The 12,783-nt window shown below is 58.2% G+C and overlaps 1 protein-coding gene across 3 annotated transcripts; it reads left to right on the forward strand.

Moving 5' to 3' along the window:
• Nucleotides 1-4,918: 4,918 nt before the first annotated feature.
• Nucleotides 4,919-12,783, forward strand: BBC3 (BCL2 binding component 3). Of its 3 annotated transcripts, none has more exons than XM_019752674.2 (4): nt 4,919-5,165; nt 7,812-8,100; nt 9,497-9,687; nt 11,674-12,783. In XM_019752674.2, exons 2-4 carry the CDS (start codon nt 7,827-7,829, stop codon nt 11,788-11,790), a joined length of 582 nt encoding a protein of 193 aa, XP_019608233.1. In that variant the 5' UTR covers nt 4,919-5,165; nt 7,812-7,826; the 3' UTR covers nt 11,791-12,783. The 3 variants fall into 3 exon arrangements, with proteins under 3 accessions (XP_019608233.1, XP_019608234.1, XP_074172300.1); XM_019752675.2 differs by lacking the exon at nt 4,919-5,165 and adding an exon at nt 5,661-5,782; XM_074316199.1 differs by lacking the exon at nt 4,919-5,165 and adding an exon at nt 5,805-7,458.

A 12,783-nucleotide genomic window follows, 5' to 3' on the forward strand; every position in this document is an offset into this window, starting at 1 on the left:
TGTCTTGTGTGTGTGTGTGTGTGTGTGTGTGTGTTTATGTCTCCCCCTTTCAGCCCTTCCCCGGGGGCGGGGCAAGCAGCAAACGCTGTTACCGGGTAAACTTCCCCGCCCCCCCCCAACGCGGCCATTAGTCAACCCCCCCCAGGATGATGTCATCGCCTCATTCTGGAGGCTGAGTAATCCTCGACTCCGCCCCCCCCAGGTACCACGGTAGGGGAGGGCCGCACCTGGGCTCGCCTGGGTCGGGAGCTGGGGGAGATTGGCTGCCTTGAGTCTGTCTCCCTGGGACAGAGGCTGAAGAATCATAGCCTCTCTGGAGTGGCCTGAGGGCTCACAAACAGGGTCCCTTGAGGCTCGGGGCTCACAGCCCTGGCTCCATTTCGGCCAACTAAAGGTGCTGTGTGGCTGGATCTTCCAGACCTAGGGTCCTGAGCATCCCAGGGTACCGGGACTGGGAAGGGGCCCCTTGGACCATTGTGAGGAGCTGGGTCACCTGTTCAAGTGTCTGGGGGTAGGGTCTGAGAGACTCAGGGCTTAGGCTCCAGGGTCCTTGGCACTATGAGGCCTGGGACCCCTGGTGTGGGTGGGGGTGTTGAGTGCCAGGGAGTAGAGGGAGTGGCTGTGGGGTCAGATGCCTGGGTCCTGGGAGATCAACAAGCTGGACCCTGGGGAAAAGGACTCAGGGGAGGGGAGTTGGGCTCTCTGGGCTGGGCAGGTGATCATCTGGATGCAATGGACACCTGAGGGTCTGGTGATTGCTGGTGGGGGGGATCTTCCTGTATCAATAGAGCCAGGGCTGAGATGCCCAGGGGCTCTGAGACATCTCAGGGCCTGGGGACTCAAAGGCATGAGTGCCGATTCCTGCTGCGGCGGAGTGCTGTCCTAACTTTCATAGCATCAGATAGGCCTGGGTCCCCTTCTAGGGGCACCCTCAGCTCTTGTTTCCTGGGGCTGGAAAACTAGCATATCCTGGGGGGAGGGGACTCATATCCTTGTTGTCATAGGAAAGGGAATGCCTGGGTTCTTTGGGGGAGGGGAGGGACATCCCTACTTTTATGGGGAGCTGAGTTCTTTTCTGGAGGATCCTCAGTTCCTGTTTTCAACAGCCACGCAACCTGAATCCTTTTTTTTTTTGGGGGGGGGGTTCAACCAGCTCCTGTCTTCATAGGGTCAAGATGCCCAGTTCTTCTGGGAAGGGATCGCTGGGACCCTGTTTTCGCAAGGCTAACTCCAGCGTACCTTCCTGGAGGGAGGGACGGGATGCGCAGCCCCAGTTTTCAGCCCATCCCAAGTGCCCATCTTCGCCCGAAGAGGGCGGGGCGGAGGAGGGGGTCTGTCCATAGCCCGAGCCTCACCCCGGAGGGCCGCAGGCTTGCAGGCCGTGTGCCCGGCAGCTCCCCAGGGCCCGGCTCCCCGCCCCCCGCGCCGAGGGCTCCCCTAGATCCGGGCGGGCGGGCGGGCGCGGCGGCGGCCAATGAGCGCGCTCGCCGTCTCCGGGAGCCGGGCCGGCTCTGCCCGCCTGGCATTGGGCACGCGGTGGGCAGCGGCGGGCGGGGCCTGGGGGGTCCTCGCGCCTGGTTGGGCCAGGCTTGTTGCTGGGTAACGGGGCGGCGAGTTTCCCCTGGCAACGGCGGCGGGTACCGCTCACTGGCTGGCCGGGAAGGAGGGGGGGCGCGGGCGCAGGCAGGCCCCGCAGACCCCAGCAACAGCGCGCGGCCCCCGCCCCGCCGGGGAGCGGTAACCTTCACACGCGCCGGCCTCTCGGACCCTGCGGACGCCGGCGCCCCCGCCCAACCCCCACCGGCTCCGGTTCAGCCTCTAGGCCTGGGAGGCCGGTTGCACCGAGGGCACCCAGTATCCCGCCCCCACCACCATCACCACCAGCGCGAAAAGCCAGAACTGAAGCCCTGCAGTGAAAAGTTAAGTCCTTCCCAACTCCCTCTGGCCATGCTGACGAACCTACTTCCCGAGAATAGCAAACAAGAGATTGGGGAAGGTTGTGGGTCTGCAGTAAACTAGCTGGGACATTTATTTCTTTAACCAGCACTTCACACGGAGCCTACTTCTGCCGGATGCTGCTCTAAGTGACTTACAAATATGCACTCATTTAATCTCCACTTTTAATTTTGGGTCCTATGGTGATCCCCTTTGCACAGATGAGGAAACTGAGGCACAGAGTAGGGAAGCTACTTGCTCAAGGTCATCCTTTGAACCCAGGTAGCCTGGCTCCAGAGTCGGGGTGTTTTATCACTTCACTGTGCTGAATGTCCCTTTGAGAGGCATTAATATTCAAAATGAGAAACTGTGAAGTTCAAGGAAGGGAAACAGACTAGTGGCTGGCCCGCGGGCCACGGTTTTGAAACTCCTGCCCCAACCTGGGGGTCTTAACTTAAAGTCCTTGTTTGGATTTTCAGAGAGTCAGTAGACCCCCCCACACTGGTAGTAGTAATGCTAAATAACATGTATTAAGTACCCACCAGGCCTTAGTGCTTTATTTTTATTGACCTTCTCACTCTACAAAATCCTATGAGATAGGGCCCTTTACTGGCCAAACTCACAGATGAGGGGGAAATTGAGGCACAGAGACATGACCACTTGTCCAAGGTCACACAGCCAGTAGGCAGCAGAGCTAGGGGATTCTAACTCAGGTCATCTAGACCCAGAACCCTCTTTGGTGAACTCTGCCTGCAGGCTTTGAGGAGGATGGGCCACAGCTCTGGGTCTGGTTTGAAAGATAGGATGCCATAATTTGGAACAGGATCTGGACTAAATAATGGGAAGGATCTTGACCGCTGACAGTGCTTATGGCCTGGTAGACTCTTGGCCCTCTCCTGCTCTCTGACACCTCTACCCACCAAGCTAGATTCCTCCTGTCCTTCACATTCACTTTCTTCTCAGAAAATCATTCTAACACATCTGGCCTCCTGGTGTCCAGTCCTAAAATGGCAGCTTGAGGGCATGGATTGGTGAGTGAGGGCTACAGGCTGGACAGTGAGCTAGCCCAGGGCTGGGGCCTGCCTCTCTCCCAACTTCATCACTGCCAGGCATAGAGCAAACACTGACAATAACTAGTTATACGAGTGATAAATGCTAACATTTATTAGGTGCCTACTACATGTCAAACACTGCACTCAATGACTTCCATGCATGATCTCATTTAATAAATGTCTAAAGTGGCATTTCTTAAACACCTTTACACTCGGTCTTTAAAGTCAGAAATACGTGGGTTTTTTTTGTGTGTGTGTCCTGATATCTGTGAACTACATAGCAAATTTTTCAGAAAACAACATTTTCCTTTGCCTTTATGATTTTTAAAAATGATTTTCTATTTTGTATTTTTTTTCTAAGTCTGGTCAAGAGCCACCAAAATTGCAGTTAGAAGGAGCTGACAATAAAGGGACACAGGGAAGTATTCAGGGTAAAAGAAATGTTTTGAATTTTGATTTTGGTGGTTTACAATAGTCTACAATTGTCACACCTTGCCAAACTATAGACCTAAAAAGAATAAGTTTTATTGTGTGTAAATATATCTCAATGAATAAAAAAATAAGATCCATGAAAATGATTTTACAATCCATGATTTGCTCACAACACACAATTTGAAAAACACTAGAAGGAAGAAAAGAAGGGAGGGGGAATGAATGAATGAATGAGTGAATGAGGGAAGGAGGGAGGGAGTTGAATTCATTAATCTCCAATATTTAAAGTAGGGAGATTTCAGGTGAGGTCTAAGGATCTGGTACTGGAGGGAGCCGAGTTTGAGAGTCTGGACAAGCCCACCATTGCTCAAGACTGGCATTCCTTCTTGAGCAGCCCAGTGCTGGCACTCAGAGGTGACTCATCCTCTGGTGACTTGGTTTGGTTGGGGGTGTGACATAGAAGAAATGGAAGGTGCAGGTCAGACAGAGCCCCAGGGCACTAAGAGAAGAAACGATGGGTCACTAAGTCAGAGCTGGTGTGGTAGTGACAATGAGAAACTGAGAAAGGAAAAGGAAGTGAAACCCACGAGACAGTGAGAGTCAGTGCAGGGGCTGCCCGGGCATGTCCATGCCAGGTGCCGGGGCTTCCTTCTGGCCCTGGGTCCCCCATCAGATTTGTGGCAAGTGTGACCAGGTGTGCCTCCTCCGGAGTGTGACAGTTAGCAGGTACCTGTCACAGGTGTGACTTTGTGAACTGTGTGTTTCTTTTATGTCTGACTTGATCTATGTCTGTGAGAGTCAACTTCTGGCAGTTTTACTGTCAGCTGTGAACTGATGTGGCTGTGTTAGTGGGTGTCCCTGTGGGAGTGTCATCTAGATCAAGCTGTGTGTCCAGGTATCCCTGTGACAGGTGTCTCTGTGTGTGTGTACCTGCTCAGTGGGAATGTCATGAATTCAAACTCTGAGTTTTGGGGTCTGCATGGGCTCATCAGCGTGGGTGTCTGTGCATCTGTGTGTGTCCCTCTCACTGGGTCAGTCTGCGTGTTCCAGCAACGGTGTCAGTGAGTCAGTTTATGTGTTTGTGCCTGGGTGTGTGTGTATGTGAGTGTGTCCTCGCCCCGGTTCAAGGTTTGTATTTGTGTGACTGTGGCCGTGTGTCTGTGCGTTGGTTTGACCCCGTGGCCCTGTCAACACGTGACTTTGTATACTGCGCTCCAGGGATGTGTGTCTGTGGGTCCCAGTCAGTGTGTCAGTGTGTCAGTGTATGTGTCCGGCTGTCCTGTGTCGCCCCGGGCCAGGCCCCGCCCCGCCCAGGCTGCAGGGAAACCCCCCGCACTGAGGTAGGGGGCGCGGCGAGCGCCAGCAAGTCCCGACTTGTCCAAGGAGGGGGGCGGGGCCGTGGCGTCACTCGGGGGCGGGGCGTGGGACCCGCTGGGCGGGGGCGGGGCGGGGCGGGGCGGGGCCGCAGCCGAGCGGGCCCAGGATCCGCCGGGCGGCCTGAGACGCGGCGCGAGCCACATGCGAGCGGGCGCTTGGCGGTTGCAGCCACAAAATCAGCAGCGGCGGCCACGACGCGGACGCGCCTGCGGGCCGAGCAGCAGCAGCAGCCACAGCGACAGCAGCAGCCACTGCAGTTAGAGCAGCAGCAGCAGTCGCCGCAGCGTGCGGCGCTCGGCGGGCGCGTCCTCCTGAAGGAAGCCGCCCGCCCCCTATCACCACCCCCTCCGGCGTGTTCATGCCCCCGGGGTGAGTGTGCGCACCCCGAGTCCCCGCCGGCCGCGATTGGCCAGGCCGGGTGGGCTCCCTGGAGGAGGTGGCGGGAGTACACGCGGAGAGCAATGGGGGCGCGCTGCATCCTCACTTCATGCCTCCCTCTCTCCCCGCCCTCTACCTTCATGAAGGACCCTGGGCTGGGGTCTCTGGGCTAGAGGCACTAAGGGTCCGGGAGCGCAGGTGCCTCAGCGGTCTGGCGGGTTTGTTTACAAACAATGGGGTGCGGGCTCGGCAGCGCCCCCTGGCGGCCAGTGCGGCCCCGGGGAAGTGAGTCGACCCCGACTGCCCCGGCCCCCGCAGTCCGGGAGGGGCGGGGGGGGTACGGCAAGGAGGGGCGGCCACACCCCAGGCGCGCGCCCGCTGGGGGCGGCGACAGGGGGCGGCTTGCGGGCCGCGTAGTCTGCGGCTCCTGCGGGCGGGGGCTGCGCCCCAGCAACAGCCGGTTATTGGCCCCGCTCTCGCCTGGCGGGCGGGGCGGGCGCACGTGGCGGCGGCGGGGTGGGGGGGCTGTGACAGCGCAGGGGGGGTGTCTGGCCCCGCCGTGGGAGCGCGCGTGTGCGGGGTTGTGGATCTGCAGGTGTCTCGCCTGGGTGTGTGCGTGTGTCTGGCTCCGAGTTTGTGCTGGGGTCCGCAGGGAGTGGTGGTGTCCGTCCAGGGGAATGTTGGGGCTGTGGCCCGTTGGGGTGTGCGTGAGTCCCTGTGTGTATTTGTATGGGGTGCTGTCTGTGTCTGCCCTGCTTGAAGGGTGGGGGCTCTGTTTATGTGTGGTGTACCTGTGTGTGTGTTCTCTGTGGGAGTTGTCAAGAGTGTGCTCTTTGGCGGTGATTCTGTGGGTCTGTGTTGCCTGCATGTGCTAGTGTGTGGTTATGTGTTTGTGTGTTGCTTGAGTGAGCTGTGTTTGTGTGTTTATATGTGTGTCTTGCACGATGTGCTGTGTTTGTGTGCTTGTGTGTCTTGCCTGTGTGGACTGTCTCTGACTATATCTCCAGGGCATGTGTCTCAGCTAAGCGTTTGTGATGGTGTCTGCTGAATGCCCATGTCTGTTTTTCTGTCCAGGTGTCTGTGTGAGTTCTGCCTGGTGTATGTATGTGTGTGTGTGGTGGGGGGTGTTTCCGTCTGTGTTTGGCTTGTGTGTCTGGCATCGGTGTCTGGAATTGAGGACCGCGTCTCTGTAGGGTCTGTGCAGTACTGTCAGTGGGTGTTGCTGGCAGCCTCTTGCATGGGGCTGTGTCTGAGCCTGTGTGTGTGTGTGTGTGTGTGTGTGTGTGTGTGTGTGTGTGTGTGTGTGTTGGGTCTGAGGGGCTTGTCTCCACGATCGGCTGGCTCATGTGTGTCATGTGGGCTGCGTGTGTGTAGTGTTTATGTCAGTCACGTGAGACCAGTGTTTTCTGTGGGTGCTTTAGGTGTGCGTGCTGCCAGGGCTGTGTGGGTTTAGAGTTAGCTGGTGTGTGTGTCCGGGGCTGACAGTTGGTGATGGTGTTTTGAGGTTGGGGGAGGAGGATGGGTTGACGACTGCTGTTCTACTGTTGTGTCTGTGTGTTGTTGCCGGCATGTGTGGTAATGCTTCTGGGTCCGATGACATGTGTCTGTGTATGCCTGATTTACATGTATCCTGGGGTCTGAGAGTTGGTGACAAGTGGGTGTGTGTCTGGGATGTCTGTTTTGTGTTGATATGTGCATGAGTCCTGAGGTGTGTACGCCTTATCTCTTGGGTGTGGGGGGGGAGGGGCATATTTGAGAAGTGTGGCAGTGCCTATTTAGTGTGTTTCTGTCTGTGCTTGTGTTTGCTGCATTGTGTGTGTGTCTGTGCATATCAACAGTGGGTCAGCGTGTGAGATTTTGACAGTTTGTATATGTGTGGATGGAGGGGATGGGTTGTGCAAGACAGTATGCATTGTGTATATAGCTCTTCCCATGGTTTATGAGTATGTCCACGTTTTGGTCTGTGTGTGTGTGTGTGTGTGTGTGTGTGTGTGTGTGTGTCCTGCGTACTGAGTAGCAGGGTCTGACACTGGGACCATCTCAGTATTTCTGTGCAAATGGGAGATGAGGTGGGAGGTCAGGCTGGCCAGACCTGCCTGAGTCCTTATGCGTGTGTTGTGTACGCTTCACACACACCCTCAAGTCTTACCCATTTGGGTCTTGCATGTGTCCTCGTGTGTGTTGAGGGAGCCGTCACAGTGCCTGGCTGCCCTCCGTGTGTGCCCATCACTGTGTCCCAGAAGTTAACCCCACCAGTCCATGTCCTGTGTGAGCCCCTGGATGGGTGAGTTTGTGTTGTGGGGCTGTCACCCTTAGACACACAGACACCTGACAAACCCCTGGGTCCTGTGTGAGCCCTTGTACTTGCTGTGAGAGCGAGCCGTCCTGTGCCTCCCTGACCCTCATGTGTGCCCATCACCATGTGCAGCCCTAGGTGGGTGTGTGTCTTGTGTGGCCATATTAGGCATCCACAGTCCCCTCCATTTGGGCCCTTGTGTGCTATGGTGGTTGCCATCACTGCCCCCAGGTGTGCTCATCGCTGTGTGCGAGAGGGGGGTCACCGTAAGGTGTGTATGTTGTGGGGCCGTGGTGCCCCTTGCACTTGCTGGCTGACAGCACCCCTCTCCTGTCCCGCAGGCCCCAGGGAGCGCCATGGCCCGAGCACGCCAGGAGGGCAGCTCCCCGGAGCCCGTAGAGGGCCTGGCCCGCGACGGCCCGCGCCCCTTCCCACTCAGCCGCCTGGTGCCCTCGGCTGTGTCCTGCGGCCTCTGCGAGCCAGGCCTGCCCGCTGCCCCCGCCGCCCCTGCCCTGTTGCCAGCTGCCTACCTCTGCGCCCCCACGGCCCCGCCCACCGTCACCTCCACCCTGGGGGGCCCCCGCTGGCCTGGGGGTCCCCGCAGCCGGCCCCGAGGCCCGCGCCCCGACGGTAAGTGCTGCCCCACACCAGGGATGATGGGAGCCAGGAGCGAGAGAGACAGAGGAACTGGCGAAGTGGGAGCGGGTGGGGGGAGGTGGCGAGCCGGCCGGGCCACAGGGAGGGTGTGGCCAGTGTGGTCTTTGTGTTGCAAGAAGCAGGAAGACGGAGTGGGAGGCTGGGGGTGGGGGAGGCCAAGCGGGAAGTCCCTCCTGGAATCTGACTGCAGTCCTCGAGTTGCTGCCCAGGGCCTTTTCCGGGCCTGGGGCAACAGCTGTTTCCCAGCCCCTCTCCCCTAGTCTGGGTCCCTTGAGCTCCGTTGAGGATTGTAGTAGGAGAGAGTGTGGGGAGTGCGGGAGGGCGGTCACTTCAGGACTTTGGGGAGGGTCGAGGGTGGTCTTTCGCCTTTATCTTCGTCTCTTTGGCCAGGGCCGGCCCTCTGCGCAGTCCGGGAGGAGGAACGATGGGGGAGGGGCCATTATGTTGGGAAAGTTGGGGGGGTGAGTCTTGGGGAGGGAAGGGTTAAAGGTCCCCCTGCCTGATGGGCCGTTAACCCTGTGGTGCCCGGTAGCCCCATCCCAGCCAGCACACTCGGTGGCAGGGAGACTGTCCCGGTTTCCCTCTCCAGCCCCACCCCGTCCCTGGAGCCCAGGAAAGCTCAGAGAGTAAACTTCCTTGGCTCAGTTCCCTGGCAGTCGGGCAAGAAGGGACCCGATTTCAAGACCAGAGTCCCAGGTGTGGAAATTGGGGTCTGATTTTCGGCCTTAGGGATCTCTTAGGCTAGGACCTGGGGTGACCAGAGGGAGGAAGAGACGTCAGAGGCGCTCAGAAGGGGGTGGGGCAGGAAGGCATCTCCCGCATCCCAGCCCCCCCAGGCCCGTGCCCTGAGGCAGCCAGTCTGGCCTTCTGGTCTCCAGGCCCCTGCCACATCCGGGGGTGTGGCTTCACTGTGGTTGGACAAGAGAGGGCAGGAGACCTGAGGCTTGTGACTCTGGGTGTAGTCAGTGGTTGTATCCCTGTGTGACCTTGGGCCACTTCTTTAGGGTGGGCCTCAGTTTCTCCATCTGTTAAATGGGGCAGGCAAAATTTGGCCCCGTTATGGAATAGAGGTACTTAGGTCAGATAAGAGGAAGGCCCTCCATACTAACGGGTAGTGGGCTGGTAGCTGGCTAGACAGGTGACCCCAGAAAGGCCACCCCAGGACCTCTACCTTTCTGGTGCCTGGGGAGTAGGAGCTGACAAATCTGGCTCTAAGAGGGGAAAACGGAATCGCTAGAAATGAGACCGGGAACAGAGAAATCAGGCGGCTGGAAAAGGGAGAAGCAGGCCCTGGCCAACTGGTCCCTTGGGGACACCTCAGGGCCTTAGAGGGGTCATGGTGCTGACCACACCCCTCGGCTTTTCCCAGGTCCTCAGCCGTCACTCTCACCCGCGGAACAGCACCTGGAATCGCCGGTGCCCAGCGCCCCGGGTGCCCTGGCGGGCGGCCCCACCCACGCAGCCCCGGGAGTCCGGGGGGAGGAGGAGCAGTGGGCCCGAGAGATCGGGGCCCAGCTGCGGCGAATGGCGGACGACCTCGACGCACTGTACGAGCGGCGGGTGAGTGCTGGGGGAGGGGTAGACGGCAGGTGGGACTTCCCGCCGGGGAGGGGGCTGCGGGCGGCCCCGCCAGATGTGCGGCAGCTGCTGCCCTGCGCGGCGGGGTCGCGCCGGGGACAGGCAGGTGGGAGGGGCGGCGTGGCCGCCGAGCAGCCGAAGGGCCCGCGCTGGCGCGGCCCAGGCTCGGGCGAGGGCCGGGGCTGGGGCTACCTTGAGCGATGCGGCGCGCCCGGGCCCGCGGCCGCGGGGACTGAGGGCGGCGCTCGGCAGTGCAGCTCATATATCCCGGGCTATTTATAGCTGGTGAGTCAGCAGCGGCGGCGCGACCGCACCCGCCCGCGCGGCCCGCAGCGCGCCACACTGCTTCCCGGGCCGGCCGGGGGCGGGGCTTGGAGCCCCGCCCCGAGGAAGGCCCGGCCCCCAAACCCACAGCTCCGCCTCTGATTAAAACAAAATATTTGAAGCCGCCAGCAGAGAATAGAGAATAACAAACATCAGGGCACACACCGCCCAGCTCTGTCCAAGCTGAACATGACACCCACACTGCTTGCTTATTCAAAGAAAAACAAAAACCGGATGTTGTGAAGCCCCTTGTTCTCTCTGACTCCCTCCTGTTCCCTCTTCCCAAGGAAACCTCTCAAGTTGGCCTGTTCCATTCTTCTGCAGGTGTTGCTTCTTTTACTCCATATTTACCAGGCCAAACAATGCTTAGGCCTGTGGGGCGTTTTGGGCGCTGCATACATGAAACAGTGTATGTTCCTCTCCAAACGTGACCCCCTCAGTTTATGCTTGAGATTCATCCATATGGGCAGAGGAGCTTTGGTTTATTCATTTTCACTGCCACATAGCATTCTATCGGGTCAACATACAGTACCCATGTTCATTTTTCTCATTGATGGATCTTTAGGATTTAAAAAATGTCTCAAATTTTATTTGTTGGCTTTTTCTGTTTGGCTTTTCCAAATAATGCACATCTTGAGTGTGCACTCCTGTGTGTTCCCAAAATAGATACCTGGGTGGTCTGCCTGCCCCTCAGCCTGACTAGATGATTGTTGGCTTGTTCACCAAGGTGGCTGTGCCAGGTGGTACCCAGAAACAGTGTAACGATGGCAGACTTTTTAACTTATGCCAATCTGATGGGTCCCCTTTGCTCCTCCTGGCTGCAAGAGTTGGTGGGGAGTGATGAGTAGGCAGGGGCTGGTACCAGGCAACCACCCCAGGCACTGAGTAGGATCATTAGGATGGTTTTTCCCACCTTGTTCTCATCTGTAAGATGGGTTTGTCATTCCCATCTTGGGGATAGATTAGGTGGACCCCCTCTTATTAAATAAGCACAGAGCCTGACCATGCACTCAGTGTGGGGCTGGGAGAGTGCTACACCTTACCTTTCATTTTCACTGGTGCGAGTCTTCTTGAGTTTAGCTTTCTTTGTGCCTGCTTTCCTAGCACTTTGGAGCTGAGAGGGTCCTAGAGGCCACCCCAAGGTTTCATCTTGCCACTGGAGAGAAGGCCGGGGTTAACTTTGTGTAGACATACATCTGTGCAGCCTCAGCGCAGATGGTGAACTGTTCCCATTCTCCTCCTTCCACAGATTGTTCTAGAATCACTGAGACTATGGGCTCCTTGCTCCCTTCTTTCTGTCTCGTCAGCCTCTTAGGGAAGGGCAGGATGGTCTGCAATCCAGCCCTAGCCATCAGCCCCATGTGACTTTGACTGGGTGACTTTCTCATCTAGAAACCAGAGATGAGATAGATCACAGCTAATATGCACTGAGGACTCTGTCCTCCTCTGAGGTGTCATTGGCCTCGGTGGGCAGAGGAACTGGGATTTAGACCCCATTAGCAATAAGAGCACCTACTTCAGAGGGTTGGTTGAGGGTGTAGCTCACTCTTAGGACCATGCCTCGCTCCTCACTGCCTTTGGAGCTGACCACCGATGTGCCTGTCACAAGCCTGCTCTGACTTCCTTTCTCTTCTCTTTCCCTAGAGACAAGAGGAGCAGCAGCGACACCGCCCCTCGCCCTGGAGGGTCCTGTACAATCTGATCATGGGACTACTGCCCTTACCCAGGGGCCGTGGAGCCCCCGAGATGGAGCCCAATTAGGTGCCTGCACCCGCACGGTGGACGTCAGGGACTTGGGGGGCAGGACCCTCCCACCTCCTGACGCCCTGGCCAGCGCGGGGGACATTTTCTGCACCATGTAGCATACTGGACTACCAGCCCTGCCTGTCCCAGGGGCGGGCCAGGGCAGCCACTCCAGACCCAGCCCCGGCCTAGCCTGGGGTGCACTGATGGAGATGTGGACTCCTGGGTCCCTGGCTGAGAAGCCAGGAGAGAGAGGGCTGACGGACTCGGACTCAGCGTCTGAAGGCGGCGGTGACCGAGGGGGTGGGGACTGAGCCACCCGCCTCTGCCGCCCACCACCATCTCAGGAAAGGCTGCTGGTGCTGGCTGCCCGTTCCAGCTGCAGGGGGGACACTGGGAGAGTCTCCCTCCCAGTGCTCCTTCACTTTGGGCCTGGCCTCATCAGGCCCCTGGTGCTTCCCCCCCTCCTCCTGGGGAGGGGGCCCGTGAAGAACAAATGAGCCAAACGTGACCACTAGCCTCCTGGAGCCAGAGAATGGGGTGCGTCTGATGGCTGCCCCAGCCCAGTGCCCAGCCATCTCCCCTGAGCCAGCCGGCGGGTGGTGGGTATGCCTGCCTCACCTTCATCTGGGGGTGGCCAGGAGGGGCCCAGACTGTGAATCCTGTGCTCTGCCCGTGACCACCCCCTGCCCCCATCAATCCCATTGCATAGGTTTAGAGAGAGCACGTGTGACCACTGGCATTCATTTGGGGGGTGGGATATTTTGGTGGAAACCGCCCCAGCCTTAGTCCCCAGGGCGAAGCGCTGGGGGGAAGATGGGGAGTCAGGGAGGGAGGGAATCTCAGAAGAGGGAGGAGTCTGGGAGCGGGGAGGGATGGCCCAGCCTGTAAAATACTGTATATGCGCTGCTGTAGATACCGGAATGAATTTTCTGTACATGTTTGGTTAATTTTTTTTGTACATGATTTTTGTATGTTTCCTTTTCAATAAAATCAGATTGGAACAGTGGA

This window comes from Rhinolophus sinicus, linkage group LG11 (genome assembly GCF_036562045.2).
Source record: "Rhinolophus sinicus isolate RSC01 linkage group LG11, ASM3656204v1, whole genome shotgun sequence".
Classification (NCBI taxonomy): domain Eukaryota; kingdom Metazoa; phylum Chordata; class Mammalia; order Chiroptera; family Rhinolophidae; genus Rhinolophus; species Rhinolophus sinicus.

Excerpts from the sequence above, each read along its gene's own strand:
- BBC3 (XM_019752674.2), top strand. The coding sequence starts at position 7,827 with ATGGCCCGAGCACGCCAGGAGGGCAGCTCCCCGGAGCCCGTAGAGGGC. Across the intron at positions 8,101-9,496 it reads CCGAGGCCCGCGCCCCGACG|GTCCTCAGCCGTCACTCTCA; the intron begins GTAAGTGCTGCC and ends GGCTTTTCCCAG. Across the intron at positions 9,688-11,673 it reads ACGCACTGTACGAGCGGCGG|AGACAAGAGGAGCAGCAGCG; the intron begins GTGAGTGCTGGG and ends CTCTTTCCCTAG.